This window comes from Hemicordylus capensis, chromosome 4 (genome assembly GCF_027244095.1).
Source record: "Hemicordylus capensis ecotype Gifberg chromosome 4, rHemCap1.1.pri, whole genome shotgun sequence".
Classification (NCBI taxonomy): Eukaryota; Metazoa; Chordata; class Lepidosauria; order Squamata; family Cordylidae; genus Hemicordylus; species Hemicordylus capensis.
This window is the reverse complement of record NC_069660.1, coordinates 152,456,251-152,471,358: the sequence shown is the minus strand read 5'-3', so window position 1 is coordinate 152,471,358 and position 15,108 is coordinate 152,456,251. Positions and strand designations below refer to the sequence as shown.

Sequence of the window (15,108 nt, the reverse complement as noted above, 5' to 3'; positions counted from 1 at the left end):
AAATCATATACCAAAATGATTCAGCAAATGGCGGAGATGCTCGAGCTTGAGATCAAACGTCCTGCCACTGACCTTCAAGACCCTGTTTATAAGATGCTGGCAACCGAACAATCCACATAGCTGATTGCGCTGCCCGTGTTACCTGCCATAACCAAGGCTGCTAAAATTTCCTGGTATGTCTTGCAAACATCAACCCCTATGTTGAAACGTTTAGAGACACTCTGTCGTGTGCAAAAAGAGGACAACCTCTACTTGCTCAAGCATCCCGTCCCCAGTTCCCTAGTAATTGACTGTGCTGCTTCTAAATCTGGCCACTGCCACGCTACCCTCTCTGACAAAGAGGGTAGGAACCTTGATGTTTTTGGGCGGCATATTTATTCTACTGCGATTCTTTCTATCCGCATAGCGAACTATGCAGCCTGCGTGGCTCATTATAATTATGTACTTTGGGACACATTCAGAAGCCAACTGACCACATCAAATGTGGAAGACCTCACCAAAAAATTTGATGACATGCTTGCGAAATGCGGTGATCTGACCCGCCAACAGCTAAGCACATATAAGCACTTGGCTGAAACTGAATAGAGAACCATGATGACCACAGTTTCTCTTCGACACCATGCTTGGTTTAGGTCGACTACTCTTAATCAAGATATGAAGGACCGAATTGAACAGCTTCCATTTTACCGAAAAGGTCTTTTCAGCAAGTCTACCGACTCAACTATGGAGACTTTTAAAAAATCCAAGTTTACAGCCAAAGCTTCTCAGCTACCGCTACATCTTCTCAAGGTTCGTCTTGCTACAGATTGTACAACCATCAATGTGCAGGATTTAAATATCAAGATCGAAAGGACTGTCAAAAGCCGTTGTAAGCCCTACTACCAACAAGGACAACTCTAAGCAGGTTTTTTGATCTGGGGGACTGTCCACCGTTTGCACCATCATTGCCAGTCGACGCCTTGAATATCACTTTACTGGCCACTTGTGGCATACCTTTGATTCCAACTCGTTTGCCACTTAACATCATCACTCTAGCCAGTCATGCCTCAGCATGGCACCAGATAACATCAGACCAGTGGGTCTTACTAATTATCAACTCTAGCTATGCGATTGAGTTCATAACTTTGCCAAGTTTCAAGGGTATCAAATCCACCTCTCCCAATTCCGGCCCTTTAGCAAGAAGTACATGCTCTTTTGGGGAAAGGTGCAGTAGTCCCAGTGCGGTGGACAGATCGTCTGCGGGGGTTTTATTCCCATTATTTCCTCGTCCCCAAGAAGGACGGGGGAATCAGAGCCATTATGGATCTCTGCGACCTGAACCAATATGTGGATATGCAAAAATTCTGTATGACAATGTTGCAGGGAATTTTTTAGCTCCTGGCCAAGGAGCAGTGGAATGCCATGTTAGATCTCAAGGACGCATATATTCATATCGAGATCCAGGACAATCATTGCAGATTCCTGCGGTTTGCTATAGGAAGTTTAGCATTCCAATACAGAGTGCTGCCCTTCGGGTTATCCACGACACCCAGAGTACTTACAAAATTTATGTCCATGATCGTTGCTTATTTAAGGACTCAAAGGATCACAATCTTTCCATACTCGATGATTGGCTCTTAGTGCACAGCAACAAAGCCAAATTGGAATCTCACATCCAATTTATGCTCTGTCTCCTGCCAGACTTGGGGATACAAGTCAACTGGGCCAAGTCCAGGCTGCAACCCGTTCAGACTATAGACCTTATAGGTGCCCTGTTGGACACTCAAGCGAAACGGGTGTATCTGCCTTTAGACAGATACCAACAGATTTGCACGCTCATCACCCACTTCGAACAGGACCCTCGCCAACATGCCGATCATGTGCAGAAATTGCTCGGCCTTGTGCAAGTCCACAGTCCTCTACACCCACTTACAGATGCGGCCTCTTCAACTGTGGTACCTTCAAGCCTTCCGGACAAACGTCAACATCCAGGCAATGCTCCTGAACATTCTTCCGTGAATATTGAAATCTTTAACTTGGTGGAAGAAGAGAGAGAACCTTCTGAGTGGGGTTCCCTTCATCACTCCAGCTCTGTCACTCTGTGTCACTACCGACGCATCCCTCATAGGTTGGGGTGGGGCAACCTATTGCACTGAACACCACGTTCAAGGTCTTTGGACACTATGCCAACGTTGCTTGCACATCAGCCTTTTGGAATTCATGGCCACTTAATTGGCTCTCAGGTCTTTTGCCCCTTTGCTTCAGAATTCCATTGTGCAGTTACTGATGGACAATTCTACGGTGATTGCCCATGTGAACCGTCAGGGGCATGGTGTTTCACTCTCTCTGCGCCCTGAGTTCCCAGCTATGGACTTGGTGCATATCCAAGAAAATCTTCGTAATGGCTCTGCACATCAAGGAGCTTCAGAACGTCTTGGCCGACGATCTCAGCAGGACCTTTGACGGCCCGCACCATCATGAATGGGAATTTAAGCAATTCTGCCTAGACCGTCTAATACAACAGTGGGGTCTTCCTCACGTCGACCTCTTTGCTTTGGCAACCAACAAGAAATTTCCGCGATACTGTCCCAGAGCAAGCATTGGACCTGGTTCCCTAGGGGATGCTTTTCAACATCACTGGGGAGGGAACCTGCTTTACCTGTTTCTCCCTCAACCCATGCTCAACAGGATAATTGACAAGCTGATACGCGACAATGTCCGAGCGATCTTAATAGCGCCATGGTGGCTGCACCAAATGGTTTGCGTCGCTACTCAGACTGACTGACGGCAACTTCTATCGCCTTCCTCTAGAACCAGACTTGCTGTCGAGGGTCGCAGGAAAGATCTTGCACCCGTCTCTGCAAACCTTGCAACTCATGGCCTGGAAGGTCGGTTACTAAAGAATATCCTCCTCAATTCTAGGAGACCTTCCACTCGAAGGAGTTACGCGAGTAGGTGGAAGCACTTTACCATATATGCCAACGACCATGGCTTTCGCCCACTGAGGGCTTTCCCTACTTAGGTCCTTTTGTACCTCACCGGCCTGAAGGAAGCTGGCTTAGCTAATGTTTCCCTCAGTGACCACTTTGCCGCTCTTTCCTCTAAGCATGCCGGCTGGAATGGCCATTCAGTGTTCTCACACCCACTGTGCAAGAAGTTCTTGAGGGGTGTGAATAACCTCTACCCTCTCCCCCCCCGGTCCACACTCCAAAAGAGCAGTGGAGTCTTTCCCTGGTTCTAGCCTCCCTGATGGAAGCCCCTTTTGAGCTTCTTCATGAAGCCAGTCTGTTACTTAACGCTTAAAACTGCCTTTCTAATAGTGATTACTACTGCTAGGCACGTAAGTGAATTGGCTGCCTTCTGTGCGGATGCACCCTACACACAGTTCTATTCTAATAGGGTCATAATGTGTACTGACCTGGCTTTCCTGCCTAAAGTCATCACGGACTTCCACATAAATCAAAACATTGTTCTCTCTTACTTTTTTTCAAAATCCCGAGTCTCGATTAGACAAGGCATTGCATTCCCTCAATGTGCGGAGATGACTGCTCTACTACCTGAAACATACAGCAACGCTTGGATGGACCAAGATGCTTTTCGTCTTGTTTAAAGGCAAAAATAAAGGTCTCTCCATCTCCAGGCAGCAGCTTTCCCACTGGTTGGTGGATCTCATTTTCCTAACGTACAAGTTACAGAATCAACAACCTCCCAGACTCATCAGAGCACACTCCACAAGAGCGTATGCTGCTTCCCGCTGCACATTTATCTAGCCTACGCTTCAAAGATATCTGTGCTGTGGCCACCTACCTTTCATCATACATTATGCTGTGGACTTACATTTGGCTGCAGAAGTCAACTTTAGGAGAGAAGTACTCAAATGGGTCCTGCAGTCGTGGGTGAAATGGCTACACCCTCCTCCGAAGGGAAAAACTAGCTAGTCACCCATTTGTCATGATGACAGCGGATCACTTCCAGATAGACAGGTTGCATACCTGTAACTTATGATCTGGAGGTGGTCCGTTGTCAGTCATGAGACCCACCCGTACCTCCCCACTCCAGCATTTCTAACTCAAGATTGACTGACTACTTACCTGTTTGATCAATGAATCCCACACTGTGTGGGTCATCTATCACCAGACAGATCTTCAAGAAACTGAGATAAAATGGCGCCTGGCTGCCAACAAAAGCTAGGCACGGAGCACGTGCATGACAGGGAGGGGTGCCAAAGAGGAGCTAGTTAATCCATCTGAGAAGTCCCTGCGCACGCACAGTAACCCATTTCTCATGAACGACAACGGATCACCTCCAAATAATGTTATGGGTAAGCAACCTGTCTTTTTGGCTTCAGTATGCTTTGCCCACACAGTGCTTGCACATAGGTTATACATTTGTGCAGCACTGAAGCCAGGATATCTTAAGAGTAGCTGTTATACTGTTTGATGTTACACTAGGGCAGGGCTGCACAACTTTGGCCTTCCAGCAGTTTTTAGACTACAACTTCCATCATTCCCAGCCACAGTTGCCAATTGTCAAGTATGATGGGAGTTGTAGTTCAACATCTGCAGGAGGGCCTAAGTTGTCCATCCCTGCCCTTGAGTTTGAGTGCAGTTACAAAACCTGCAAGCAAATTGAGTCGCCTTCACCACTACCAACTGTTTGAGGCAGCTGGCAACTACCTAGAGTAAAACATACAATCTTCCGAAGGAATCATGTATGGGAAACAGCTCTTTGGAGTTGAACATATGAAGCTGCCTTTGTTATTATTATTATTTTATTTATTCGATTATAGTGAAGCATCTAGCTCAGTATTGTCTACATCAGGCCTAGCCTGCACAGGGATTGAAACTGGGATCTTTTGCATGCAAAGCATGTGCTCTGCCACTGAGCTCTGGCCCTTCCATAGCTAACCAACAAACCAAGTTATTTATTGATCTTGAGCGACTCTGGAAGACACATTCTCAAGCCTCCCACTAGTCATCGAGCCGGGAGAATGCTAGGAGAAGGGCTTTGATGTTGATTCTAGTGATGTTGGGAGCTTGGTTCACAGTACACCTTAATGATAGCATAGTGACTAAGAGACTGAATTACAAATCAGAAAGTCACCAGATTAATTGTCTCCTCTTCCATGGCCTTGCTAGGTAGCCTAAAGCAAGTTACTCTCTCAACCCTCAATCACTATCTGCAGGCTGAGCATAATAATATTGACCTACCCTACGGGGTTGATGGAAGGATTATAAGACAGATATGTGAAGTTCTTTGAATAATTGCTATATAAATAAGTACCTCAACATAGCAAGGGGGAAGCAACTGTCCCTATTCAGCCCAGCATAGTGTTTCTCCCATACTTGTTGCTGGTGTTGGGATGTGTGTGTATGAATGTGAATATTGTGTACACCTTTGGGACAAGGAATCATTTTCTCTCATCTTTTGCTATCTAGACTGCTTTGAGAACTTGTTTTTGAGAAGTGTAGCATATAAATATTTTTAATGAGTCATATATGTTCAAGTCCATAGCTTGTTAAATAAGATAGCCACTCTGAGCTGCACCAGTGTTCTGGTTCTTGGTTTAGTGGATTGTCTTCTTTTTCTACAGACTGACTTCCTGTTGGTGGTTCTGCGTGATGTTGTTCAGGCCTACCCTGAGATCAGAGTCATCCTCATGTCCGCCACCATCGATACCAGCATGTTCTGTGAATACTTCTTTAATTGCCCCATCATTGAGGTCTTTGGCAGAACCTTCCCAGTTCAAGGTGAATGCCTGAGGGAATTGTTTGAAAAACTTCCTTGTTCTATGCACAATAGAGCAGACAACGCCTTTTAGTATTTTGGTTTATCACGGTGAACAGTAATAATATATTTGACTGGCTTCAGACATACATAACACTGAACCATGACTAAACCATGGTTTAGTGGTGTTAGCTAGCATGAGCCTCAGGTTGCATGCTCTCCCCTCCTCTTCATGCAAGTGAGATGAAGAAATTTGCAACTTGCTTTTGTAGTTTATTATAATTTTAACTCGGTAAATTCTAGTTTTTCCTAACTGCAGTGAATAAACCAGAAGCTGGTCCCAGCTTGTTCAGAAAGGCCTGGTTCAGATGTAACACTAAATCCATGGTTTAGCACTGTGTGACTGAGCCTAGGGAAACATCAAGCTCATGTGCTCCCCTCCCCAATGGTATGCATGTGCAAAGAGATTGAAAAGTTTTGCTTTTACTTTAAAACAAACCACAGTTCTGCATTATATATGAACTAAGGGGAACTCTGTTTTGTTAATCAGGAATAGTTAGAACAAACCAGGATATCAAATTACTGTAGTTAAGGGGAGAAAAGGACACCACAGATCTGCAAGGTGTGTACATAATGGGGAGCTGCAGTTTATTCTTAAGCAGAAGTGAAAACTTTACTCTGATGTGCGAGGAAGGTGCAGTTCCCCTATGTTTGTTCATGTAGTACTAAACCATGATTGTTCATGGGGTTTGAACCTGGCCAAACTGTGGTTAGAACAAACCAGAATTTTCCAGGTTTTGATTCAACAAATAATAATCGTGTTTGTTTTAAACCACACACAGAAGCTGCAGATTTTCCTAGTTTGTGTGCCCAAGACTCATACTGCTAATGCTAAACCATGATTTAATTGTGTCCTAAGGTTGTGTCTGAATTTGGTTATTGTCATGTCATGCTCTGGTTTTCTTAAAGTTATTTTCTTGCAGTATTAAGTACTGATGTGAGTTAGAGAGATGACATAATTGTGTTGCTAATGCCAAAAATAGAGCCAGAAAGATTCAGTTTCCAATATAGATAAAGTGATGAAACAGAACCCATATTTTCATCACACTTTTTATATGGAGAAGAAAGCACTAACAGTATAGGCTTCTGGGGTATCTCTTTGATTTTTGCCCAGATTTGTTTTGGACTTGAGGGAAGTAAGCCTTCATTTTCAGTCCTGTGGATTATCTTGAACTGGAGATCCTAACCGACTCCTTTAAGTGACTAGCTGATGAGGCAGTCCCTTCAGTAATCTAAATGTCCTATCTGTTTTAGAGTATTTTCTAGAAGATTGCATTCAGATGACTCATTTCATTCCTCCACCAAAAGACAAGAAGAAGAAAGATAAAGATGAAGAAGGTGGTGAAGATGATGATGTATGTTAAGTCTTTTTCATGTATAATTTCAGCAGTTTGAAAGAACCAGAACAGTAATGGCAATGCATGTGTGGATAGATAGTTTGTATTGTTAATGCATAGTTTTCTTGAATGGGTTTTTAAAGTTTTGAATGGCCTTTTATGTATGCTGTTTTGAGCTTTGGAAAAACTCTTTACAATAAGCAAATTGAAAGATAGGCTTCTTGTGTGAAAAGCAGAGCTTCATCTTAGGTGTTACTTGGGAGTCAGGGCACTGTATGCCAGGAATTAGGGACAAGCTCCAGTAGCTTACAAGAAGATACACATCAAGGAGGTTTTAAAGGAGCCTGACCACATTCTACCTACATACACTATCTCTGCTTTAATCTAGACTGTAAGTAAAAACTTATTTCAGAAATCTTCCTAATGGTTGCTGTGTCAATTAGTTGTCCCTGCTTCTCTGGTTTAGTTCTTGGTGCATCTAACTGTATTGTTAGCTTTTATATATTTTCAGTTAAGTGGAGTTTATGGTTATGTGTAAATCTTGGACATCAAATGATGGAAAGGTAGGGGTACAATTATTTAAAGTAGAAGGCAAATGAAAAGCATTCACTTGACTGTAAGTTGAATGGTCAGGCATAACCTCTTATTGGAGGAAAGTCCATCATTTTGGGAGCAGATTGCAATTTAAGACATAACCATGAAAGTAAGGCCAGAGTAAAGTTTCAAGTCCTCTGAGCCTATCATTGCAATTCTTCTTATTCAGGATATTCATGTATCTTTCTGCTTATCCAGCTGCTTGATAGTGGACTGCATACAAATATTAGGAGGGCATGGTGTTTCCATCTTCAGTGTGCCTTATTTTTTTCTCTTGTTGTAGGCCAATTGCAACCTTATCTGTGGTGATGAATATGGCCCAGAAACAAAACGCTGCATGGCCCAGCTGAATGAGAAGGAAACCCCCTTTGAGCTAATTGAGGCCCTGTTGAAGTATATTGAGACCCTGAATGCTCCAGGAGCAGTCCTCATCTTCTTGCCTGGCTGGAATCTGATATATACCATGCAGAAATATCTGGAAATGAATCCACACTTTGGTACAAACAACTTCCAGCCTTTTCCCATTCTCCACCCCCCCTCCCCTTTTCCTGAAGTGTTCATAAGTGTGAAAGTGACCTAAAGATTTCTACATGCAAGGAGTGGGCAACTGAAAGAAAAATGATAGCAGTAAATGAGCGGGAATGTATTCATGGTATACCCCCATGTGCTCTTATCATAGGAAGCCAGCGGTATAGAGTCCTTCCTCTGCATTCCCAGATTCCTCGAGAGGAACAGCGCAAAGTGTTTGATCCTGTGCCCAATGGAATGACCAAGGTGGGTGTCCTTTATGAACTCTAGGCAAGGAGGATACTAGGTAGTCTGGCTTGTCTTGGGGTTCATGCCTAGGTATGCCTTAAGTATAGTTTGATGTTCTGAATAAATTTTAAGAAACTTATTTTTGCCTTCCCAGGTAATTTTATCCACCAACATTGCAGAAACTAGCATTACCATCAATGATGTTGTCTATGTTATTGACTCTTGCAAGTAAGTTTTTGGATACTCTTGTTCATTTTTGTTGGGCTTTGGGTTTTATGTTATTGCATGGTGGGCCAGCTCAGAAATCACACTGAGCCAAGACACAACTTTGGCTTTGCACACAATCGCATAGCCTTGGGAGTGCATGTTCCCTCCTTCCCTTCAGACACAAACCTTGTTCTACTTTCTAACCAGGTTGTGGTTAGAAAGAAGCCAGGACTGGTTGCCATGTCCAAACTGACAGATCCTAGCTTATTCTATCAAACTCTTGAAAAGAACCATAATCTATTGAAATTAAAATACAGATAAGATGCAAAAAGCACAGACTATATCAAAGAAATAAGCAGTCCAGGGGGGGAATTAAGAAATAGATAGCTATTCATAAATAATCTCCAGTGTTTAGCAAGTTTAAAAATAAGTATATAATAAAATAAGTAAAAATCCAGAGTGCTTCACTTAATCTAACATGATCCTTTAACAAGTCTTTACAGCAGAGAAAAGGAATTTAGCAACAATTTCTGTAAAGCTTTCAATGGTATTTGCCAATAAAATGATCAGGTACCAAACAATGGTTATTCCTGGGTATTTAGCTAAAATGGCAGTAATAAGTCTTATTCACGTATCTCTGTAAATATTACATGAAAAGGACACATGAATTAGATTTGAGAACTTCATCCCCACAAAGGCAGTTAGTTGTTGTGAGGGATAACCTTAGAATGCCATCTAATGAACCTGGAAGAGATGAGGCCAGGCAGCATCCATTGAATATGCTTGTGTTTGGTCCAGTTCCATCTCACGAATGCTTGATGGTGTGATATCACTACTCCTGGGACATTGTCTGCCACTGAATCACCTAAGAGGCCCAATTTCTTCAAGATATATGGATCACAAGGTTATGAGCTGCTTTACCTCAAGAAAAAGGACAGTCTACCATTGCAATCTACCATTCAGTTATAGACAGTTCATATGATTGACATAATGTGAACCTATGTTGCAGCAAGTTGTCTGGATACCTGTGAGCAGTTTTTAACCCCTCTGGTCTTACGACCCCTACTGTTTTAGGGCAGTAGGACTAAAGTGGATGTTAAGCTGGAGGAGGGGAGAGAACTTCCATCCAACTAGATTCTATAATGTTACAATTCTGACCCCCACTGTCAGTTTATAGTTTTTTTTTATTAAAATCTAATGAGCCAGTGTGGTGTAGTGGTTAGAGTGCTGCACTAGGACCGGGGAGACTCGAGTTCAAATCCCCATTCAGCCAGGATACTTGCTGGGTGACTCCGGGCCAGTCACTTCTCTCTCAGCCTAACCTACTTCACAGGGTTGTTGTGACGAGAAACTTAAGTATGTAGCACAACACTCTGGGCTCCTTGGAGGAAGAGCGGGATATAAAATGTAAAATATAAATAAATAAATAATCCCCCCTCAACTTTAGTTATACTGTGACCTCTGCTCCCCCTAGTGGCCAATTTACAACTAAACACATCACAAGCCATGCTAACCTTCTAAATATGTTCATGCATCAAACATTAGAGGGCTCATGGGACCATCTCAAACATGCATGATTGTACCTTGCACTACAATATTTTGGTAAATGGCACCCTTCGGTGCTAATTGCCTAAAGATTTTGGGCACATCCTCTTAAATAATCTTTGATTTTTCAATATTTCAGAACTTGAAAGTATTTGACATATTTTTCCAACTTATTTTTCAGACAAAAGGTGAAACTGTTCACTGCTCACAACAACATGACCAACTATGCTACCGTGTGGGCTTCAAAAACTAACCTGGAGCAGCGTAAAGGACGTGCTGGTCGTGTCCGTCCTGGCTTCTGTTTCCATCTCTGCAGCAGAGCTCGATTTGAAAGGTACGGTTGTTCTCTGCTGCTTGACAGTGCTGGAAATATCTGAGTAGACAGTTAAACGGTCTGGGGAAAAGCAGGTGAACCCAAACCCACAGGGGCTTCACTCACAATACAATTAGATGCACCAAATACTCACAGAGAGAATGAATTGCTTCTTTAAGGTATGTGTAGAGAGTAAAGGTAGCTTGATGTTATATACCGTGTTTCCCCGAAAATAAGACAGTGTCTTATATTAATTTTAGCCCCCCAAAATGCACTAGGGCAATTAGCAGTACATCAGAAATTACTGCTAGGTCTTACTTTCGGGGTAGGTCTTACTTTCGGGGAAACAGGGTATCTGCACCTATTTCCATTAAGCTGATCAATAATATGTTGAAATGCCATGTAAATTTACGTAGCAGGGGAGTAGCAAAATTCATTAAGTGGACCATTGTTCTCTTAATGTTGTCTTAAACAACAGAATATCCAGAAGGCATCTTCACAGATAAGAACCCCAAAGAGTTCTTGTTGGAGCAAACAGGGACCCCTGCTACCTGGCCAAAGAAGTGGTGGCTACCTTTTAAAGTGGTGGCTCTCCTACATGAACTGCCCTTGCTCATCCCAGCATCATGTCTTCTCTAGTGACTGTTTGCTGCTGTGTCGCTTGTGCCTGTCTTGTGTTTAAATTCTGAACTCCTTCGGGATAGGGAATCACCCCCACCCACCCACCCCAATAACTTTTTTTTGGTTGGAAAATGGTATATAAATGTTCTTAATAAGAAATAGGGTGACCTAGCAAACAGTGTTGGCAAGAGCATAAGTAGAGCATCTAGCATAAACAGTGGAGGTGAAGAAACGCAAATACTTTTTGTTTGCTGTCCTCTCCTTTTATCTCCAGGCTTGAGACTCATATGACTCCTGAGATGTTCCGAACACCACTGCATGAAATCGCTTTGAGCATCAAATTGCTGAGGCTGGGAGGGATTGGACAGTTCCTGGCCAAAGCTATAGAGCCACCCCCTTTGGATGCAGTGATTGAAGCAGAGCACACGCTCAGAGGTACTTGGTCGACTCTTCCTGTCTGTTCACAGAGACAGTGTGCTCTGTTCTTAACCATTTTCTCACACAAACACTAATCTGCCTGGCCACTCTGTCTGTAACTTGATCACATTCAGGCTTGATTACTCCAATGCATTATATGGGGCTGTCTCTGCAATGGGTTCAGAAACTTTATTTCACTCAGGATATGATAGGTTGTTAGCCAGAACTCACCAGAATTAATGTATTTCCTTAGTAGTAAAAGATCTTCCTTGGCTTCCAGTTTGTTTCAAGGCTTAGTTCAAAGTGCTGGCTTTTTAAGTTAGTCTTGAATGACCTGCAAGTTGGGTATTCGACAAGTTCCTTGTTCTATACAAACTTGCCCCTCAGTTGAGATCTTCTTCTAAGGCTCTTCTCCAAGTGCCTTTGCCGTCAGAGATTAGATGCATGACCATTAGAAAAAAGGTCTTTTGTGGATCCCAGAGCATAGTCTCTGCTGAAACTAAGCAGGTCTGGTCAGTGCTTGGATGGGAGACCCATGTATACCACCTTTGGGAATGGGACCAGAGCTCCGTGGTGGAGCATCTGCTTTGCGTTCTGGCTGGCTGTTCTTGTGTGTCTTTTTGTTTTTTAGTATTTATTGTTGGTGTCCTATATTGCATTAACTGAATTTGTAAGCTGGCTTGAATGGGGTAATTCTCCCGCCACCCCCCAAAATCATTCAGAAATGGTGGACTTCAACCTTGCAGAAATGTTCATCAATATTACTAGCCTACCAAAGGTTTTCCTAATCTGCCTAGCCACTATGTTAGTAATTTGTGGCATAAAATTACTAGCCACTTGTGGCATAAAGCTTTCCTGCCTGATCTCTGGAGACAGTTTTCACTTGCTCTCCATCAGACTCTACTTATGTACTAAATATCTGATAGGAGGCCTTTCAGAGGCACAAATGAACACCTGATTTTATTTTCATTTACAACTTTGAAAACTAATAAAACAATACTTCATTTTTTCTTTCTGTGTACTTATCATTTTAAGTCAGATATGAAAATTATCCCCTTGAAATTTTGAGAAAAAATTTCAGAATTTGAACTTGGGCCTGGGCGACATCTGTGCCTTGGCCACAGAGTAGGGCCAGGCATCTTTGAGCAAGTCACTTTGGTGTCCTTGATTGCCCTGCTGGATCCAGCCAAAAGCTCATGTAATCTAGCATTTGGTTTCAAACAGCAGCCAATCCTGATTCCTTTGGAAGTGCACTAGCAAGGTCGGGAGGCATCAGACCTTCCTAATTATGGCCATCTTTATGTTTTAAAGTGAGTTGTGAGAATTAAACAAAAATTTAACTGAAGCCTAACAGATTCTGCCAACACCCTGCTTTTGTTTCAGAGCTTGATGCGCTGGACTCCAATGATGAACTGACACCTCTTGGGCGAATTTTAGCTAGACTCCCCATTGAACCTCGCCTTGGGAAAATGATGATTATGGGGTGTACTTTCTAGTAAGTGCTATTTGTTTATGATTAGAAATCTTGGGTCCAGTTCAGATGTAACACTAAAACCATTAGTGCTGCATGAATGAGCCTAAGCCCCTAGGCTCATGCATTTCCTGCTTTCTCAAGTAAGAAAGAAGCATTTACTTTTACTTTTAGCATGAACAGGAGTTCACTGTAGCCCGATTCAGACAGATGTTTGTGTGAATGACTGTGCCTGCATTCATTTAAAAAGAGAACCTGGATACAGGCCCTTAAAATGCATGGTACAGGTAGGAAGTGTATTTCTGTACCTGTGTTCAGTATGTGCTGAATGGACCTTGTGTGTTCATACATAACAGGGAACTGCAGTTTTATTTTCTAGTTTGTTTTAACTCTAGTTAACAAACTGACTTCCTGCAGGTTTATACATTACAGGGAAATGTAGTTCTCAAAACAAAAACTTTCATTCTTCTCTCACGAGAAATATGGGGAAGGAGGATCCTGAGCTTTGTTTAGTAGTACTAAACCATGATTTAGTATTGCATCTGAACTGTACCTATGTGAACAGATAGATACAGGACATGATTATGATTCAGTTCCAGATGGAGAAATACAGGTATTCTCTTTTGGAGATAAAAAGCCATGGGACTAGTTGTTGATCGGTGGATAAAAGAAATGTGTAGATGTGTTTCAGAGGCAGGAAATATGTTCATTATTTTGCTCAGGACTTTGAGAATGAATTGTGAGAGAAATTGTGGCCAGTAGTCCTGCGATTCCTCTTGCCCAGCATCCACACCAATGAATTCTGCTGTATAGTTTTCATTGTTCATAACACAGTTGGATCAAGTTTTAATGAAGTGGAGCTCCAGTTGCTGCTGGCAAGACGATGCAAACAATTATTCTGTGGTTCCTGTTTCAGTGTGGGAGATGCTGTATGTACCATCTCTGCAGCCACCTGCTTTCCTGAACCTTTCATCAGTGAGGGGAAGAGGCTGGGCTATGTCCACAGGAATTTTGCTGGAAACCGGTTTTCTGACCACGTGGCCCTGCTCTCAGTCTTCCAAGCCTGGGATGACGCACGGTCAGTGGGTTTAAAGCAATACAAACTGTAACTTAACCGCATTGAAAATTAACACTTTCTCTGTGGAGTGGGTGGCTCTATAGGTTGGTTGGAAATCAAGTCTGTATCTCATTCTTTTGCAGAATGGGCGGAGAAGATGCAGAAATACGGTTCTGTGAGCACAAGAGACTCAACATGGCAACACTCAGAATGACTTGGGAAGCCAAAGTGCAGTTGAAAGATATTCTTGTCAACTCTGGCTTCCCTGAAGGTAAAATGCCATGTGAATGCAATCTATCATGGCGACGCTATTTTTTTTTTTTAAATATTTTGAGGGCTGTGAAATGTGTATTGGGAGAACACATAGCAATGCAGACTTGCTGAACTTATTTAAAGATGTGTGGGAAATGTTGGAGAATGATAGTTTGACAGCTGTATCATTTAAGACACATGGAGCTTCCTCCAGTTTTCACCTTGCATCATAGTGGCTGATGGCAAAAGGGTGCAAAGTGTATAGAAAATGCCTGGAAGATTCACCTTAAAATTTGGCCCAAAGTTCCATTAGGCTACATTCTGTGCAGTCTCTGGTCAACACTAAGGACCCACTGGAGCTGCTGTGGAATGACTTGGTTTCCCTATGGAAAGGAGCCCTGTGCTGCTGCCTAGATGTGGTTTAAAGGCATCTTTGCACAGCAGCCTCATTACTTCCCCATCAGGGCTGCCTTGAAGCCCCGGCAGGACTTGGCATCAACAGCAGACTGCACAGAATGTGTAGCCCATTATCTTCAGAAATTGTATACTACCGTCTTGATTGCTTCTGCCATTTGCTGTCATAGAGTAAGTCTACAATAATTTTAATCCCATTATTGGACTCAACTACATAAATATGTAATGGATTTAAAGTTATGAAAAGAGCGCTCTGTACAGTTACCACAATCTGCATGCTGTACCAAGGAGGTCCGGTCTCCCCAGCTGTATGAACTTCCATCTCCTTGTAGCAAGAGGGGAAAATGACTTTCCAAGT

General features: G+C 42.7%; 1 protein-coding gene across 3 annotated transcripts in view; it reads left to right on the top strand.

Moving 5' to 3' along the window:
- DHX9 (DExH-box helicase 9) overlaps positions 1-15,108 on the top strand; it is a 55,509-nt gene that overhangs the window by 23,524 nt on the left and 16,877 nt on the right. For all 3 annotated transcript variants that reach the window (XM_053247844.1, XM_053247843.1, XM_053247845.1), the window contains 10 exons: positions 5,573-5,729; positions 7,021-7,121; positions 7,981-8,194; positions 8,377-8,471; positions 8,608-8,681; positions 10,387-10,539; positions 11,414-11,574; positions 12,940-13,051; positions 13,944-14,105; positions 14,228-14,355. In XM_053247844.1, the coding sequence (XP_053103819.1) occupies positions 5,573-5,729; positions 7,021-7,121; positions 7,981-8,194; positions 8,377-8,471; positions 8,608-8,681; positions 10,387-10,539; positions 11,414-11,574; positions 12,940-13,051; positions 13,944-14,105; positions 14,228-14,355 (1,357 nt within the window). The remainder of the gene's footprint in view (positions 1-5,572; positions 5,730-7,020; positions 7,122-7,980; positions 8,195-8,376; positions 8,472-8,607; positions 8,682-10,386; positions 10,540-11,413; positions 11,575-12,939; positions 13,052-13,943; positions 14,106-14,227; positions 14,356-15,108) is intronic.